This window comes from Betta splendens, chromosome 16, assembly GCF_900634795.4.
Source record: "Betta splendens chromosome 16, fBetSpl5.4, whole genome shotgun sequence".
Classification (NCBI taxonomy): Eukaryota; Metazoa; Chordata; class Actinopteri; order Anabantiformes; family Osphronemidae; genus Betta; species Betta splendens.
The window spans coordinates 3,588,368-3,603,060 of NC_040896.2; the positions used below are offsets into that span (position 1 = coordinate 3,588,368).

The 14,693-nt window shown below is 45.7% G+C and overlaps 1 protein-coding gene across 5 annotated transcripts in view; it reads right to left on the reverse strand.

The window, feature by feature from the left end:
* tsnare1 (T-SNARE Domain Containing 1) overlaps positions 1-14,693 on the reverse strand; it is a 117,036-nt gene that overhangs the window by 76,473 nt on the left and 25,870 nt on the right. For all 5 annotated transcript variants that reach the window (XR_008692829.1, XM_055503179.1, XM_055503180.1 and 2 more), the window contains exon 2: positions 13,846-13,967. Coding sequence is in view for 4 of the 5 variants with exons in the window: in XM_055503179.1 (XP_055359154.1) it covers positions 13,846-13,930 (85 nt within the window). In the remaining variant the exon portion in view is untranslated. The remainder of the gene's footprint in view (positions 1-13,845; positions 13,968-14,693) is intronic.

Genomic DNA, 14,693 nt, shown 5'->3' on the forward strand with positions numbered 1-14,693 from the left:
TGGATGCATCGATTTTTGTTTTGTTGGTTTTTATTTTGAAATGATCTGGAGGAGGTGTGTGTGGATAATTACCAACCTATACATTTGTAGTCACACTCAAGGTTTAAGTTTTACATTGGTTCTTTTAGTTTGAAAGGAGTTGGAGAAGGTGAGGGCAATTGCTAAACTGTAAAATATCTAGTCTTATTAATTAGCAGTCATTAACCAGAGGTACAGTACGTAAAAACGTGACAAAGAAAGTTACAAAATTGAATAAGTGGTTTTATTTTGAAAGTATATGAAGGAAGCATGTGCAGTTAATTGCTAAGCAGTAAAATTGTATTATTAACTATTCATAATAAACAATTTTAAAACAGAAATATTGCTATTTTTAGCAAAAAATCTGGATTGGTGCCTGTTTTGGAAAGGACCTGGAGGAGACATGTGTCCTTAATACACATAAACTTTAAAATAGTTTCATTAACTATTCACAATTGCTCAATTAAAAGCAGAAGAAAGAAAGCTTTTATTGGTCATTATTACAAATTTACAACAAAATTGGTGTTCTGCATTTAACCCAGCCCTGGGTGCAGGGTTACTTGCTCTAGGAACCCAAACTAACATTACACCAACTGAGCCACCAAGCCAACATATGTCAGAACACACGGAGGAGGACCCAAATGCACAGTGCGCAGGAGTATGGAGGAAAGAATCAGGGTTTATTTGCACAATCGTAGTCAATCAGTTCAGGTCATACACAGAATGGCACAGTCTTTAGGCACAGGCAAGGGACAGACAAGATCAGGTCCAGAAGGCAGGCAATGGATCGGTACACGAGGAAGCACAGCGACGGTACAAGTAAGGACTAGACAACTCACTGGTCGAACGGTCAAGCAAAGGTCGATATCCGAGCAAAGGTACATACACGGGTCAGACAGGATTAGGTGGTCAGGAGCAAGCAGGATCAAAAACATGAGATGATAACTAGAACGCTGGATAGATATAAAACAAAAACAACAATGATATAAGACAGGGCAGGAATGGGAGTCCATGATGAGTCCGTAACACAAAAACAAGGTCCAAACTGTCCTTTCACGGGGGATGGTGGCGAGGAGAGGGCAGGTTTCGCGGCCGCCAGGCCGAGACGGCACTCCCCATGCCCAAGAGGCTGTCGGAGTCCGGGAGGGCGGAGCCAAATCCATCCTGCTTCCGACGGAGGTGATCCGAGGACCCCAGAGTCGCAGTGGGCGACGACGGCAGAGGCCGACGACGGCAGAGGCCGCGCCATCGTCGTGGCAGGAGGGGACGTTCCCCAGGTGAGCGACCCCGACGACGGAGGAGCCGAGGCGGACGTCGCCGAAGGAGGCAGCGGCACCCAACCGGCAGGAGGTGACGAGGGCGAGGCCACCAGTCCGGCAGACAAACCAGAAACGAGGACAGACGTGGAGGCGAGGCCAGAACCAGAGACGAGGACAGACGTGGAGGCGAGGCCGGAACCAGAGACGAGGACAGACGTGGAGGCGAGGCCGGAACCAGAGACGAGGACAGACGTGAAGGCGAGGCCGGAACCAGAGACGAGGACAGAGGTGGAGACGTGGTCAGCGCCGGACCACCAGGAACCGATGCAGATGCGGTCAGCGCCGGACCACCAGGAACCGATGCGGATGCGGTCTGGTCGGACCACCAGGAACCGATGCGGATGCGGTCTGGTCGGACCACCAGGAACCGATGCGGATGCGGTCTGGTCGGACCACCAGGAACCGATGCGGATGCGGTGGGAACTGCAGCCGGCGCGACCTCCTCCTGGAGATCGTCAGGAACTGCGGCAGGCGCGACCTCCTCCTGGGGGTCGTAGAGAGCCGCAGCCGGGACTGCGACAGGAACAGCAACAAGGACTGCAGCCGGTGCAGCCCAACAGGCCTCCTCCTGGAGGTCGGCGGGAGCTGCGGCAGGGACTGCAGCCGTGCAGGGAACCATCCTCCTGGAAGGGTCGTGCGGTGGCTGCGGCAGGAACTGCCAGCCGACTGCAAACCCTCTCCTTGTGAAGCGTCGGCGGGGACTGCCCCTCCGAGGCTGACAGGGACACGAACGGCGTCCTCGCGGGAGCCGACAGGAACGGGAGCTGGAACGGCCAATACAGGGCCGACAGGAACGGGGACGACCTCTACAGGGCCGACAGGAACGGGGACTGGGACAACCTCTACAGGGCCAACAGGAACGGGGACGACCTCTACAGGGACGACAGGAACGGTGACGACCTCTACGGGGCCGACAGGAACGGGGACGACCTCTACGGGGCCGACAGGAACGGGGACGACCTCTACGGGGACGACAGGAACAGGGACGACCTCTTCCGGGCCGACAGGAACTAGAACGGCGTCTTTACTGGAGCCGACAGGAACTGGAACGGCCTCTACCGGGCCGACAGGAACTGGAACGGCGTCTTTACTGGAACTGACAGGAACTAGAACGGCGTCTTTACTGGAGCCGACAGGAACTAGAACGGCGTCCTTACTGGAGCCGACAGGAACAGGAACGGCCCCTACCGGGCCGACAGAAACAGGAACGGCCCCTACCGGGCCGACAGAAACAGGAACTGGAACGACGACCCCTACAGGGCCGACAGGAACAGGAACTGGAACGACCTCTACAAGGCCGACAGGAACTAAAACGGCGTCCTTACCGGAGCAGACAGGACCAGGAACGACCTCTACAGGGTCGACGGGGATTGGAGCGGCGTCCTCACTTGAGCCGGCAGTGCTGCTCTCGTACTCCGCACTGGAGCTGGCAGGGACTGAGACGGCGTCCTCTCTGGAGCTGGCATGGCTGCTTGCAGCTGCTGAGCTCGACGGAGTAGACGTCGGGCCTGATTGGGTGTGACTAGCACTTGTTTGACGGGAGGTGCCCTCTGGCTGGGACAAGGCCTGAGCGTGACTTAACTGGGCTGGAACCCGAACGTGTCTCGACTGAACTGGGACCTGAACGTGACTCGACTGGACTGGGACCTGGACGTGACTCGACTGGACTGGGACCTGAACGTGACTCGACTGGACTGGGACCTGAACGTGACTCGACTGGACTGGAACCTGATCGGACTGAGCTGGACTCTGGATGCGACAAGGCTGAGCTGGAGCCTGGGCCTGACTCGACTGGGCTGGGACCTGGCTCGACTGTACTGGAACGTGACCGGACTGAGCTGGACTCTGAATGTGACAAGGCTGAGCTGGAGCCTGGGCCTGAGTCGACTGGGCTGGGACCTGGACATGGCTTGACTGAACGGGGGCTGGAGCCTGAGCAGAGCACGACTGGACTGGGGCTGGAGCCTGAGCAGAGCACGACTGGACTGGGGCTGGAACCTGAGCAGAGCACGACTGGACTGGGGCTGGAGCCTGAGCAGAGCACGACTGGACTGGGGCTGGAGCCTGAGCAGAGCACAACTGGACTGGGGCTGGAGCCTGAGCAGAGCACAACTGGACAGGGGCTGGAGCCTGAGCAGAGCACGACTTGACTGGGGCTGGAGCCTGAGCAGAGCACGACTGGACAGGGGCTGGAGCCTGAGCAGAGCACGACTGGACTGGGGCTGGAGCCTGAGCAGGGCACGACTGGACTGGGGCTGGAGCCTGAGCAGAGCACGACTGGACTGGGGCTGGAGCCTGAGCAGAGCACGACTGGACTGGGGCTGGAACCTGAGCAGAGCACGACTGGACTGGGGCTGGAACCTGAGCAGAGCACGACTGGACTGGGGCTGGAACCTGAGCGTGGCAGGGCTGCACTGGAACCTGAGCGTGGCAGGGCTGCACTGGAACCTGAACGTGGCAGGGCTGCACTGGAACCTGAATGTGGCAGGGCTGCACTGGAACCTGAGCGTGGCAGGGCTGCACTGGAACCTGAGCGTGGCAGGGCTGCACTGGAACCTGAGCGTGGCAGGGCTGCACTGGAACCTGAGCGTGACAAAACTGACCTGGCTGAGACGTGGGATCTGGCGAGGGAATCCTCTGCCGGAGAGGAGAGCTGTTCGACCACCGCGACCGAGGTCTCTGGGCCCTGGACCCCGGAACCGTGCCCTCGCCGACGTCGTCTGGGGCGCCTGCGGCTGACCGTCGTCTGAGGCGCTGAGAGCGGCGGGGGCTGGGTCTCTGTAGCTGGGTCTGAGTGGTGAACAGAGGCGGCGGCGTTGGGAGCCTGGGTTGGAGGCGCTGGAGCGGCGACAGGAACAGGAACCGCCGGAACGGCGACAGGAACGTGAACATGATCCGCTGGATTGGCGGCAGGAACGGAGACGTGAACCGCCGGAGCGGCGTCAGGAACAGCTGCGGAGTCACGGACAGACGGTGCGCGCAGCGCGCGTGCCAATTTCCTCCGCATCAGCTGGAGCCTGTCAAAGAGTGCCTGCACTCCGGGGTACTCACGCCACCAAAACTCGTCCTTCAGGATTTCATTGGCCACATTTACAACGCCGAGTGGGACCTTGGAACTGCCTGCTTCCGCGTATTCCTTAGCTAGCCTCTGGAAATCGCCGCGGATGTCCTCCGGTAAGCTCGATGGAATAAACTCCATCGCTCCGGAGCGTGGTGATGCACGGAGCCGAACGAACAGAGCAAGAGGGAAAAGCCAAGAAAAATCGTAACAGACCTGGGTGCAGGCTGGCGCTTGCTGGGTCCAAGTCTGGCCAGATTGTTCTGTCAGAACACACGGAGGAGGACCCAAATGCACAGTGCGCAGGAGTATGGAGGAAAGAATCAGGGTTTATTTGCACAATCGTAGTCAATCAGTCCAGGTCATACACAGAATGGCACAGTCTTTAGGCACAGGCAAGGGACAGACAAGATCAGGTCCAGAAGGCAGGCAATGGTTCGGTACACAAGGAAGCACAGCGACGGTACAGGTAAGGACTAGACAACTCACTGGTCAAACGGTCAAGCAAAGGTCGATATCCGAGCAAAGGTACATACACGGGTCAGACAGGATTCGGTGGTCAGGAGTAAGCAGGATCAAAAACATGAGATGATAACTAGAACGCTGGATAGAAGTACTATGACTTGACAATCTGGCGTCTGACTGTGGGCTGAGGTGGTGTTTAAGTACAGGGTCTGATTGCTGGATTATTGTCAGGTGTGCATAGTGAACCAGGATGTGAAACAGCTGAGACGGGAACAGAAAGTCCTTTCAGAGTAAAAACAGGAAGTGACATGAAACGTGACACCATAGAAATAATGCTATTACATGTAAAGATTTGTGTTCGTATAGGTTTTTTTTGAATAAATTTGAAAAGGGATGTGCATGATTAATTGCTTAACTATAAAACAGTCCCATTACCAAGTCTCAGTTAATCATTCAAAAACAGAAATAGTGCTGAAGATATGAAATGGTGCTTTTACTTTGAAAGAATTTAGAGGTGTGTGCCTAATACCAAAGCTTTTAAATAGTCTAAGCACAATTACCTATTAAAAGACAAATGGTGCTATTAAGGCTAAAGATATAGATTGCTGTTTTTATTTTGAAAGGACTTGTACGACATGTATGTAAACGTCACAGATTTTGAATGGGGGTGACCAAAACAATCTTGGGTAGTATTTAAGAAGGAAGGGACACTCAGATTCTTCCATATTTTCTATGCAGAGAAATAATATTAATAATATAATTTATTCTGTGTAATGATGGACTGTAATAAAGACCGACGATACCAATAGTGAGAGCTGTTGCCAGTTCTCCCACTAATTATGATTTCATGAATAAATAATGTATGTCCACTTTCAGGTGGCAAAAATAAATGAATTTCATGTATCAGATATCATTCATTTTCTTGTTTATCAGTCCACACATCCCTGTAGCTGATCTACAGCCGTCACGTGACAAAAGAACGAAAGAACCATTCGTAAGGATCCATATGAACGAATCCCGAACGAACTGTAATGCTTCCTGCTCGCTACAGAGCCTGAGCGGCCTGGCTGTCACGTGACTAAAGAGAGAATCCTTGAGGATGGACGCTCAGTTGAGTGAGTCGTGTTTCCTGTCCTGCTGACTGAGTTTAAGCAGCTGCTGCCATGTGGCCAGTGAAGGTACTGCATGGAACTGAACGAATCGTTCAATGAGAGGACTCATTCTTCCTGAGTAATATAATAGATTAGTTCATATTGAATGAATCCTTCACGAACGACACATACTGTAACTATTTCATATCCTGTAAGGTTTTCATCACACATGAAGAGAGACAGGCAGCGATAGTCCACCTAACGTTAATGCTCTGCTGAGTATTCAATGGTGAAATAGTCCGCTTGGATCCGCAGTGTTTACTGGTGTTTCTTTTATCTTTGGAAGTCAGTTTAAAACATTCTACCAAAGTGTTTGTAAAGGGTAAGGTCGGACCTAATTCTAGAAATGTAGCTAGATTAAGCAGCAGCATTATCAAATGGTTAGCATTAAGATGCTGGGAACATTTATGATGAAATATACAATTTACTGTAGTGAAAGTTCAAGCAGCAGTTGTCAATACTAATGAGTGCAAATTTAATCTGAGACATCCACAGGCCTAGGGTCCTCAAAGCATTTTTAAATGCTATCTCAAAAGTACAGAGTAACGCACACTGATTCCTCTTGTGTGTAACAAGTAAAAGTTGTGAGCGTGGAGAGGATGGATCCTGCTCCGGCAGCAGTCGCTTGTCGGCAGCACAAATGTGTCTATCTGCAACATGTTCAATTACACTCTTGAATCAGAGAGGAACTTAATCAAAGGCTACCATCTCATTATGCCAGGGGTCAATCGCCATCACTTCTCACTGAGAAGTGGTGAATTTTACAGTTCAACAATCTAAAATTTCATCCAGTAAAATTCAAAGTTGGTTGAGAACTGATTTAGGCCTGCAGGCAAAATTAGCACTGGGTCTGAATCCACCTACGGTGCATGTAGTTACTGCAGTAGCATTAGCCTATCTGCTGTGGTAAACACTATGTGCTCATGTACTGCAGTGTGATACAGGAAGTGTCAGTGGTGATGAAGAAATGGAAAAAATGCAGCCTAGGTACATGCACAGATACAGTAGGAGGATGCAAGGTAGTAATATTACACAGGTTACAGCTTGGGGCTCAACACGGAGACAGTGGAGATTTACTGTATGTAGATGTCAGAAAGAGTCTGTCACTAGCTCCCTATCATCATCAATATGTAGTCTTTATCCTCTTTACCCAGTATGGCAGTCCTTAAAGACTTGTTATACATTCCATTATGTATTCAAACAGATCAGGTTACAAGCCCTGTTAAAAAACTCAAGTAACTTGAAATTAATTTAACCAAATGTTTTTGTTAGAAAAGCACAATGAACAAAAAAAAGAGTTCATAAAAACTCTCAACAGTGGGAGGGGGCAAACACACACACACACACACACGCACACACACACGCACACACACACGCACACACACACACACACACACACACACACACACACACACACACACACACACACACACACACACAGCAGCTGTCTGGAGGTGTTCTGTTCTGTTTAGCGTGCACGTTCTGGCTGTGTCCCTTACAGCCAGAACGTGCAGAAAATGCAGACATACATAAAATCATTATGATGAGAGGCTGAATGAACACCACGCTGTTTGGAGGCTGCAGCGTGGTCTCATTGTGAGCTCGCCCTAGTCAGACTGTCAGCAAGCTGCAAGAGGACAGGCTTGCAAAGATAACACACGAAGCAAATTAATCTAGCTAAAACATTTACAGCAAGTTATCCAGAAAGTTATTAAAACATGACAAAACATGTTTGTACAGAAGTTGAAAAAAAACAACTAATCTTTATTGCAAATTCTGAGTGACTGATTTATTTAATTAGAAAACATATTATCTTTCCACCAAACAAAAAAAACGAATTAATTAATAAAAGAGAGGAATTTCAAGAGGAATTGTGTTTTTGTGAAATACCAGCTAATAATAAAATTATAAATATAACATTTATCAATAATAAATTATATTTATGTGCGTAAACTGTCTTTTCTACACAGACAGCAGGTTTGCACCACTGCGTGAGACCTGGAAGATCCTGGGTCTGACCTTCACTTAGGTTAAATGCTGACTCTAAGTTGTACATACAGTATGTATACTGTAACTACTGTACTGTATGTGTCTCAGCTATGTGATGGACTAGTGACATTTCCAGGCACAACTCTACTGACTCCAGACTTGGGGATGGGTGTTTTAAAGGTAAGCCAGCAGTACCGGCCTTTATCTGTGCTACTGAACAAAGACATTTCAGTAGCTTTAAAAAAAAGGGAACTAAACCTATTGGATACCATCCCAGTTTAAGCCTATTAGGGTTAACATCAATACCCTAAACAGAAAATTGATAACACAATTTATTAGTATGAATTTGTGAGCATCTGTGACTCAAGACGTGCAGTAGAGCAGTTGCACACCAATCACAGAATTCTACTGAAGACACAGAACCTCCACTTGCCCCTGGCTTAAGCTGCATGAGCAGGTAAATGTGTGTGCGTTGGGTAAACATAGTAAGACGCAACGTGAAAGCACTTTGAGTAGGCATAAGGTAGAAAACTGCAGACCATTTACAAATTAAAGTCATGTTGACACATAATGTACAATAAATATGCTGATAACCCTGAAAATCAGAGCCATTTTCTATTAAACAAAAACATACAAAGAACGTGTATCAAGCCACCAGTGTACTGAAAGCAAAAACCAACAAAACAGTTCATGTATGAATTCATGTTATGGCAAGAAACACTCACTTAAGTAAAGAGAACAGACAGTCCATCAATCCTGGAGTAAATGAAGGTCAGTCAAAAAATTTCAACATGCAGTTGTCAAACCCATCAAACGTTGTGATGAAACATACCCTCATGAGGCCCGTCAGGCAAAATAAAGAGCGGGAGCTGTCTGTGTTGCAGAGGGTGGGTATTTTTTTTAGAATTATCAGCCTCAGAAGTGCAGATTGAGTAGATTGCACAAGGCTAAAATTTATGCTCCTATTGCAGCAAAAAAAAAAAACATTAATTTGGAGGAACAACTAGCAGAAGAGAAATTCATGGCCAAGAAACCCAAAGAATTCATAGTACAGAAGGTCATTGGGTCACTTGAATGATATGACTTAATTCAAGTTTAGAAATTAACGGACTGACTTTGTACAGGTCACCTTTATCGTTACAGGACATAAAAAGTGTAGACTTTTAAAAAAATCTATAATGACATTGATTCTGTTCTGTCGTAAATTAGTTAGTCTCTGGGTGTCATGAAAACATGTTTCTTATATTTTTTTTAACCATCTAGATTATAGAACATGTCACTGTGCTCCATCGTCAAACTCAGTTCCACTGGAACAGAAACAATGTCCTTCTGTCAAATAACTACAGTACAGTACACATAAATACTAAGCTAACCAACGTAGCTTTCCAACGTAGTTTTCTAGTAGCGTAAGCCACTTGGAGAGAAGGTGCACAGGGTAACGCCAAAATTCTCATATGAGGATGCAGGATCACAGAAGGCTGCACTTAAGGTCAGTGGCATCTTACTGTAGCTGGTCCATTAATGCACGCATGGCTGTAAACCACTTTGGCTACTTACTGCCGATCAACAGCTCAGGGAGCGAGGACACATCCCAGCACGGTCACACCCAGTTCAGCGTGTCGCTTCGTTCAAGCCTAACAGGCAGATGTGTGTCTTCAGAGAGCTTATCACAGGGAACTAACAAAGTGGACACAACCGTGGGTTAAGACTGGCGCCCAGCTCCCTATCAACCGGAGAATCTTCAATTCTGATAGCAGTGGATGTGGAAGGAATGAAATTCTACTGTTATACAATAATGAGATCTTTACTGTTCTCACAGGGAGGAAGTGTCCAAGTGAGAACTCAACTTGATCTTGAGCTAAATCTATAATAAATTAACTCACTAAGTCATCAACAGAAAAATAGATATTGTGTTTTATAATCAACAATTTATTTACTAAACATAGACAATAAAAAAGAAAGAAATTAAGAACTCTTTTAATAATAAACTGCTGTTGTCAAACCACAATTAGTCATCTAGTTGTGTATGTACATGTCAGAGAAATCAATGTTCTCTGGGTATATCTACCTCGGGCTCCCAAACAACAAGGTACAGTGAAATATAGAGTATGTTTTATGTCAATCCAGAGTGTAAGTGAATCATTTCTAACATAGCTAAACCTCTGGGATTTTACACAGCACATATTACATATGATTTTCTGTAAGGGATCCACTGTACATTCTAGTTTAGAAAGAACATCTACATGTGAGTAAATCAGGAAGAAATGTCAACTTGTGATTACTTGTGCATGTACAGAAAACACTGTTAAACTATATACTGTATGAATAAAATGTTTGTTTTCTACATCATTTTCTTTTATTGGAACTACTAGTATAAAAGTAAAGCAATAAACAGTGTGCCACTGTGTTGAAATTAAATCTGAATGAGACACTCTTTGAATGAGTTAAGTTGGAGCTGACAAGTCACATCTCGGAGAGCAGGGTGGAGGGTTCACAGCTTTCGCTGGGAGAGGGAGGAGAGAGATTAGCCTAAACGACAGCTCTATTAGAGACTTAACCTGGGCTTTGATCATTTCCTGAGCTCCCCTTCAGATCAGCCTGAGCAACAGACGGCAAATCTGACAGGCTCCTGCTACGTGGCCCTCTCCTCCCCGCTCCCCACCACCACCACTCATATCCCTCATAATGTATCCAGCCTTCAGCGTGATCAAAGACAGTCACTTTCTGGTGGCTGAGGCTGCCATCTGTCTCCCCACAATGGGGGAGACTGGGAGAGAGAGGCTGACTGTCAGCCTGACTGAAAGGAATTATTTCTCTGAACACATATGAGTACAGTTCGCTGGAGTCCAGACACAGAAACCGTATGTGATGTTTGCTTTTGCTCTGTCAAACCCTGCTCTCAGAACTGCAGCATAACAACTTTTGCCAGTTACTCCCTCAAGTGTCAAACATGATCGCTACGAACATAATCGGGTACTGTATGCTGCTATAAATGCGCAGTACAAAACAGGCAGAGAAGGGCTTTTTCTCTTAGAGCTGAATCGCCAAATAAAGGAGGTTTCACAGAAAAACAAAGACATAAGACCTTATTTAAACAGCTGTGAGCTGCACTGCACTTCCTGTTTAGTAATTGAATCTTTTCCACTTGTAATTGGCTAAACAAAGAAGGTTGCTCACATGTGTGGACATAGCAAAACTTAGCTAATTATATAGAAATGCCACCTGTAAAGGCTGAGGACTGTCTATTTCCATACTCTGATTTTACACATTGCATTCACAATATTATCTTCTCTTTCATGTATTGGCCTTTTTTTGTCTAAAACCCAATTGGAGTGTTGTGCTAGTGTCACACCCAACTTTTCCACTTGGGTCTTTCTATTCTAACTCTTCCTGTATTTGGGGTTGGTCCTTCAACTTGTCTTTCCTCCCCACTCTGCTGCAAGTGTTAGTTATTGGCTTGGCTGCTCAATTATCTCTGATAAAACATATTTGACAATTGTCAGTTGTTTAGTGGGCTTTTAACACTGCACAGAACTGATCCCCACAGCCCCTCCAAGTTTCTGACACAAACTATGATTCAGTCATATACTTGTTAAGATATAAATTAAAACAAATAGATCCTGAATTCTAGGAAAGGATGTTTGGACCTTCACAAAGGGATCTGGCTTTTTTTTCTTTTTAATGGTTGAACGGTTGCATGTTTGCTGTTTCTGGGGACCACAGCAGAAACAAGTCTGCTGTTAAGAATGAGAGCAGAAGGCCCCATTATAGTGATGACCTCTTACAAATAGAGGTGGAACAACTCAACAGGGGAACCTGAGAGTAGAAAAGACAGGTGCAAACAAAAGTGACAAAAATTAAGAATGAAAAAGCAGAGATGTAATAAATAAATATTGTCTTGGCACAGAAAGAGATTTGGAGAATTCCTATACAGTAAGTATTTTGAGGTGGCGTCACTTCCATAGATAAGATGATCATGAGAAACAGAAAGCACAATGTTCTGCCCAAAATGCTGGACATTATTTCATTATCCTCTCTTTCTATTATTATCTAACACTCCAGAGTGTGTCCATCTGTGTCTCTTCCTCTTTCCCGTCCAAGCACGCGTGCACACACAGACACAGTGTATAAACACACCTCCGGTTTAGCTGGGAACATGTTTTGCCTCGGGGGTTTTGTCTTGCTCCCGCCCCATTACAAGGCTAATGAAAGCAGCGAGAGGATCAAATCCAATGAAGCTCCTTTTCACACTGCTTAACCCTCATGAAAGCCTGTGACCTCTGTGCAAGAACACACGCACGCACGCACGCGCGCGCACACACACACACACACATACACACACACACACACTACATGTATGCAAATTTACCCAAACCAAGCAATTGACATAAATATACAGCATAAAGACCAACTCATAAGCAAGAGGCATAGAAACCTTGGTAGTAGCAGCACTTATTTGTGCACTTGTTGCATGTAATTTGAATACTTGTATATTTTTACTCATGTACGTCTACTGTTGATTGCGTGAATTATTCATCTCTTTATAAATAATAAATGTGCTGTGAAGACTGAACCACCTGACTGATTACCTGCTTGTAGGTAGCCATGAAGCCCCAGTGCTGCCAGGTTCATTTTCATACTCACTCCATCGATATACAAATGTTGTTTCCTGCATGTGCTGTGTTACAATGTTATTTACAGCATGGCTTCAATATAGCTCAGCTTTTATTTTTACTGTTAAAATTTCACATGTTGACCAGGTTACAGGTTCTGATCTAAGGTGAGGTCATTGTGAAAAGAACAAATAAATACACAATTATTTGTTCTGCCCAAAATGCAAAACATGTCTTTCTTTTTCCATGCCGTCAATGTGAGAGATGTCTTCTTCATCCTGCTCCTAATAACTTTAAATAAGTTTTATGACCTAGATTCAAAGAGGTGTTTAGCAAGCCTCAAGCCACTTCCGTGCCTCTTACCGGCTTTAGAACTGTCAACTTTATATGTACTGTATACCTCCTTCCACTTCTTTCCCTGCTTTGCCAAATTCATCTTAAAAAATGCAGACATCTTAGTCTGCACCAGGGAGTGGGATGAGTGAAACAACGTTCAACCCTGCTGGTAACCAAATATCAGGTGCCTTTCGAATTTACTAATGTGTTCTTGACCTTGGGAAATAATATGTGGTATCGCTTTCTAAACAATTACATTTATGTTTATCTATTCAAGAGATTTTGAAGACCACGCAGGAAGACATGAGGAATGGGTGCACCATTCATTAACATGTTCTAGAGAAGCAGCTTTGGCTAGGCAAAGTAATGGAATTCCCGTATCTCCAATTAGAAGACATTCATTAGCTTGCAACAGGCCACAGCTTTCACCACCTTCCAACAAAGCTTTAGTTATACTTCTCCATACTACTTGTGTCTCAGGTCTTCATCCATAGCCTGTTGGGGACTGGACATATTGAACATCAGGTATTCTGTTTTTACATAGTTCAAGTGATCAGTAGGTGTCTGTAGCCTCACGTAATGTATAAACCTAATGGCATCTTTTACATTGAACATGATGTTGCTGTGCCCACAACTTAACTTCTAATGATGAGTCACAGTGATGTGATTCACTCGCTGTCTGAAAGCGTATTTTCAAAGCAGATACTATCACTTAAGTGCCATCTATAGGTACAGTAGCAAAAGTGGGTGGTAGAGCAAAACCATATCATTACTGTATCCTATTTGCTTTAAGCCAGTATCTGACAGTTAATGTTATAACATTTAGTCACTGTAAAGATATTGTACATCACAAACATATTTACTTAAAGCATGAAATATTAACCAAGTGTTCCTACCTACTGGCTGGTAACCCTGCCTTGTAGGACCACCAAAAGGGTTGCGACTGCCAAAGGAGCCTCCGTCAATGGACCCGTAAGACATTCTGTCTAGTGGTTGGTGGTGTGTCAGCTGCACGTGTCTAGAAAATAAAAAAATAAAAGCAATAAATAGCAAACAGCAATTAAAAGAAAGTAGAGACTTGTAATACATACAAACAAAGAAGAAACTGTGCATCCTGAGCGTGGATGCACATTGTTCTTTTTTATATAGAATGCAGGACTGTATATGTTGTTTTATACCCATTGTATCCCACATTTGCAGCAACATTTCAATTGATTTGAGAAACTCCATGTACTGTATAGGTACTTCTCTATACAGGTAGATTTTATTCAACAGCCAATCTGATAGATTAGATATCTGGTAGATTTACAAGTGGAAATGAAATGATTTCTCTTTTTAATGACCCAGTTTTGACCAATATCCAGGTGTTGTACAGATGGCCTCACATCTGCCTCCTGAACACACTGAGCTACTGGAGAGTTCATGGCTGATATAGTGCCTTTAAGATGCCCAGGTCCTGTAGCTCATAAAGAATTATCACCCCTGTACTGCCATGCTTGATGTTGGGTAATACACATTTCTACTAAAAGGTCAAATGACTCCCTTTAATCCCATATGTCTGAATGTTCTTGTTTCTGAATGCTGGTAGTTTTGTGAACTTGAGTTTCATGGGTTAGGTTTCTGATGGCAACTCTTCTAATCAAGAAAACAACTGGACTTACAGTAAACAATGTCCTCCGTGGCTCATCACAGAATAACATGACCAAAAAGGGATTGTAGGTTTTAAAATGATTAGCAACCGCAG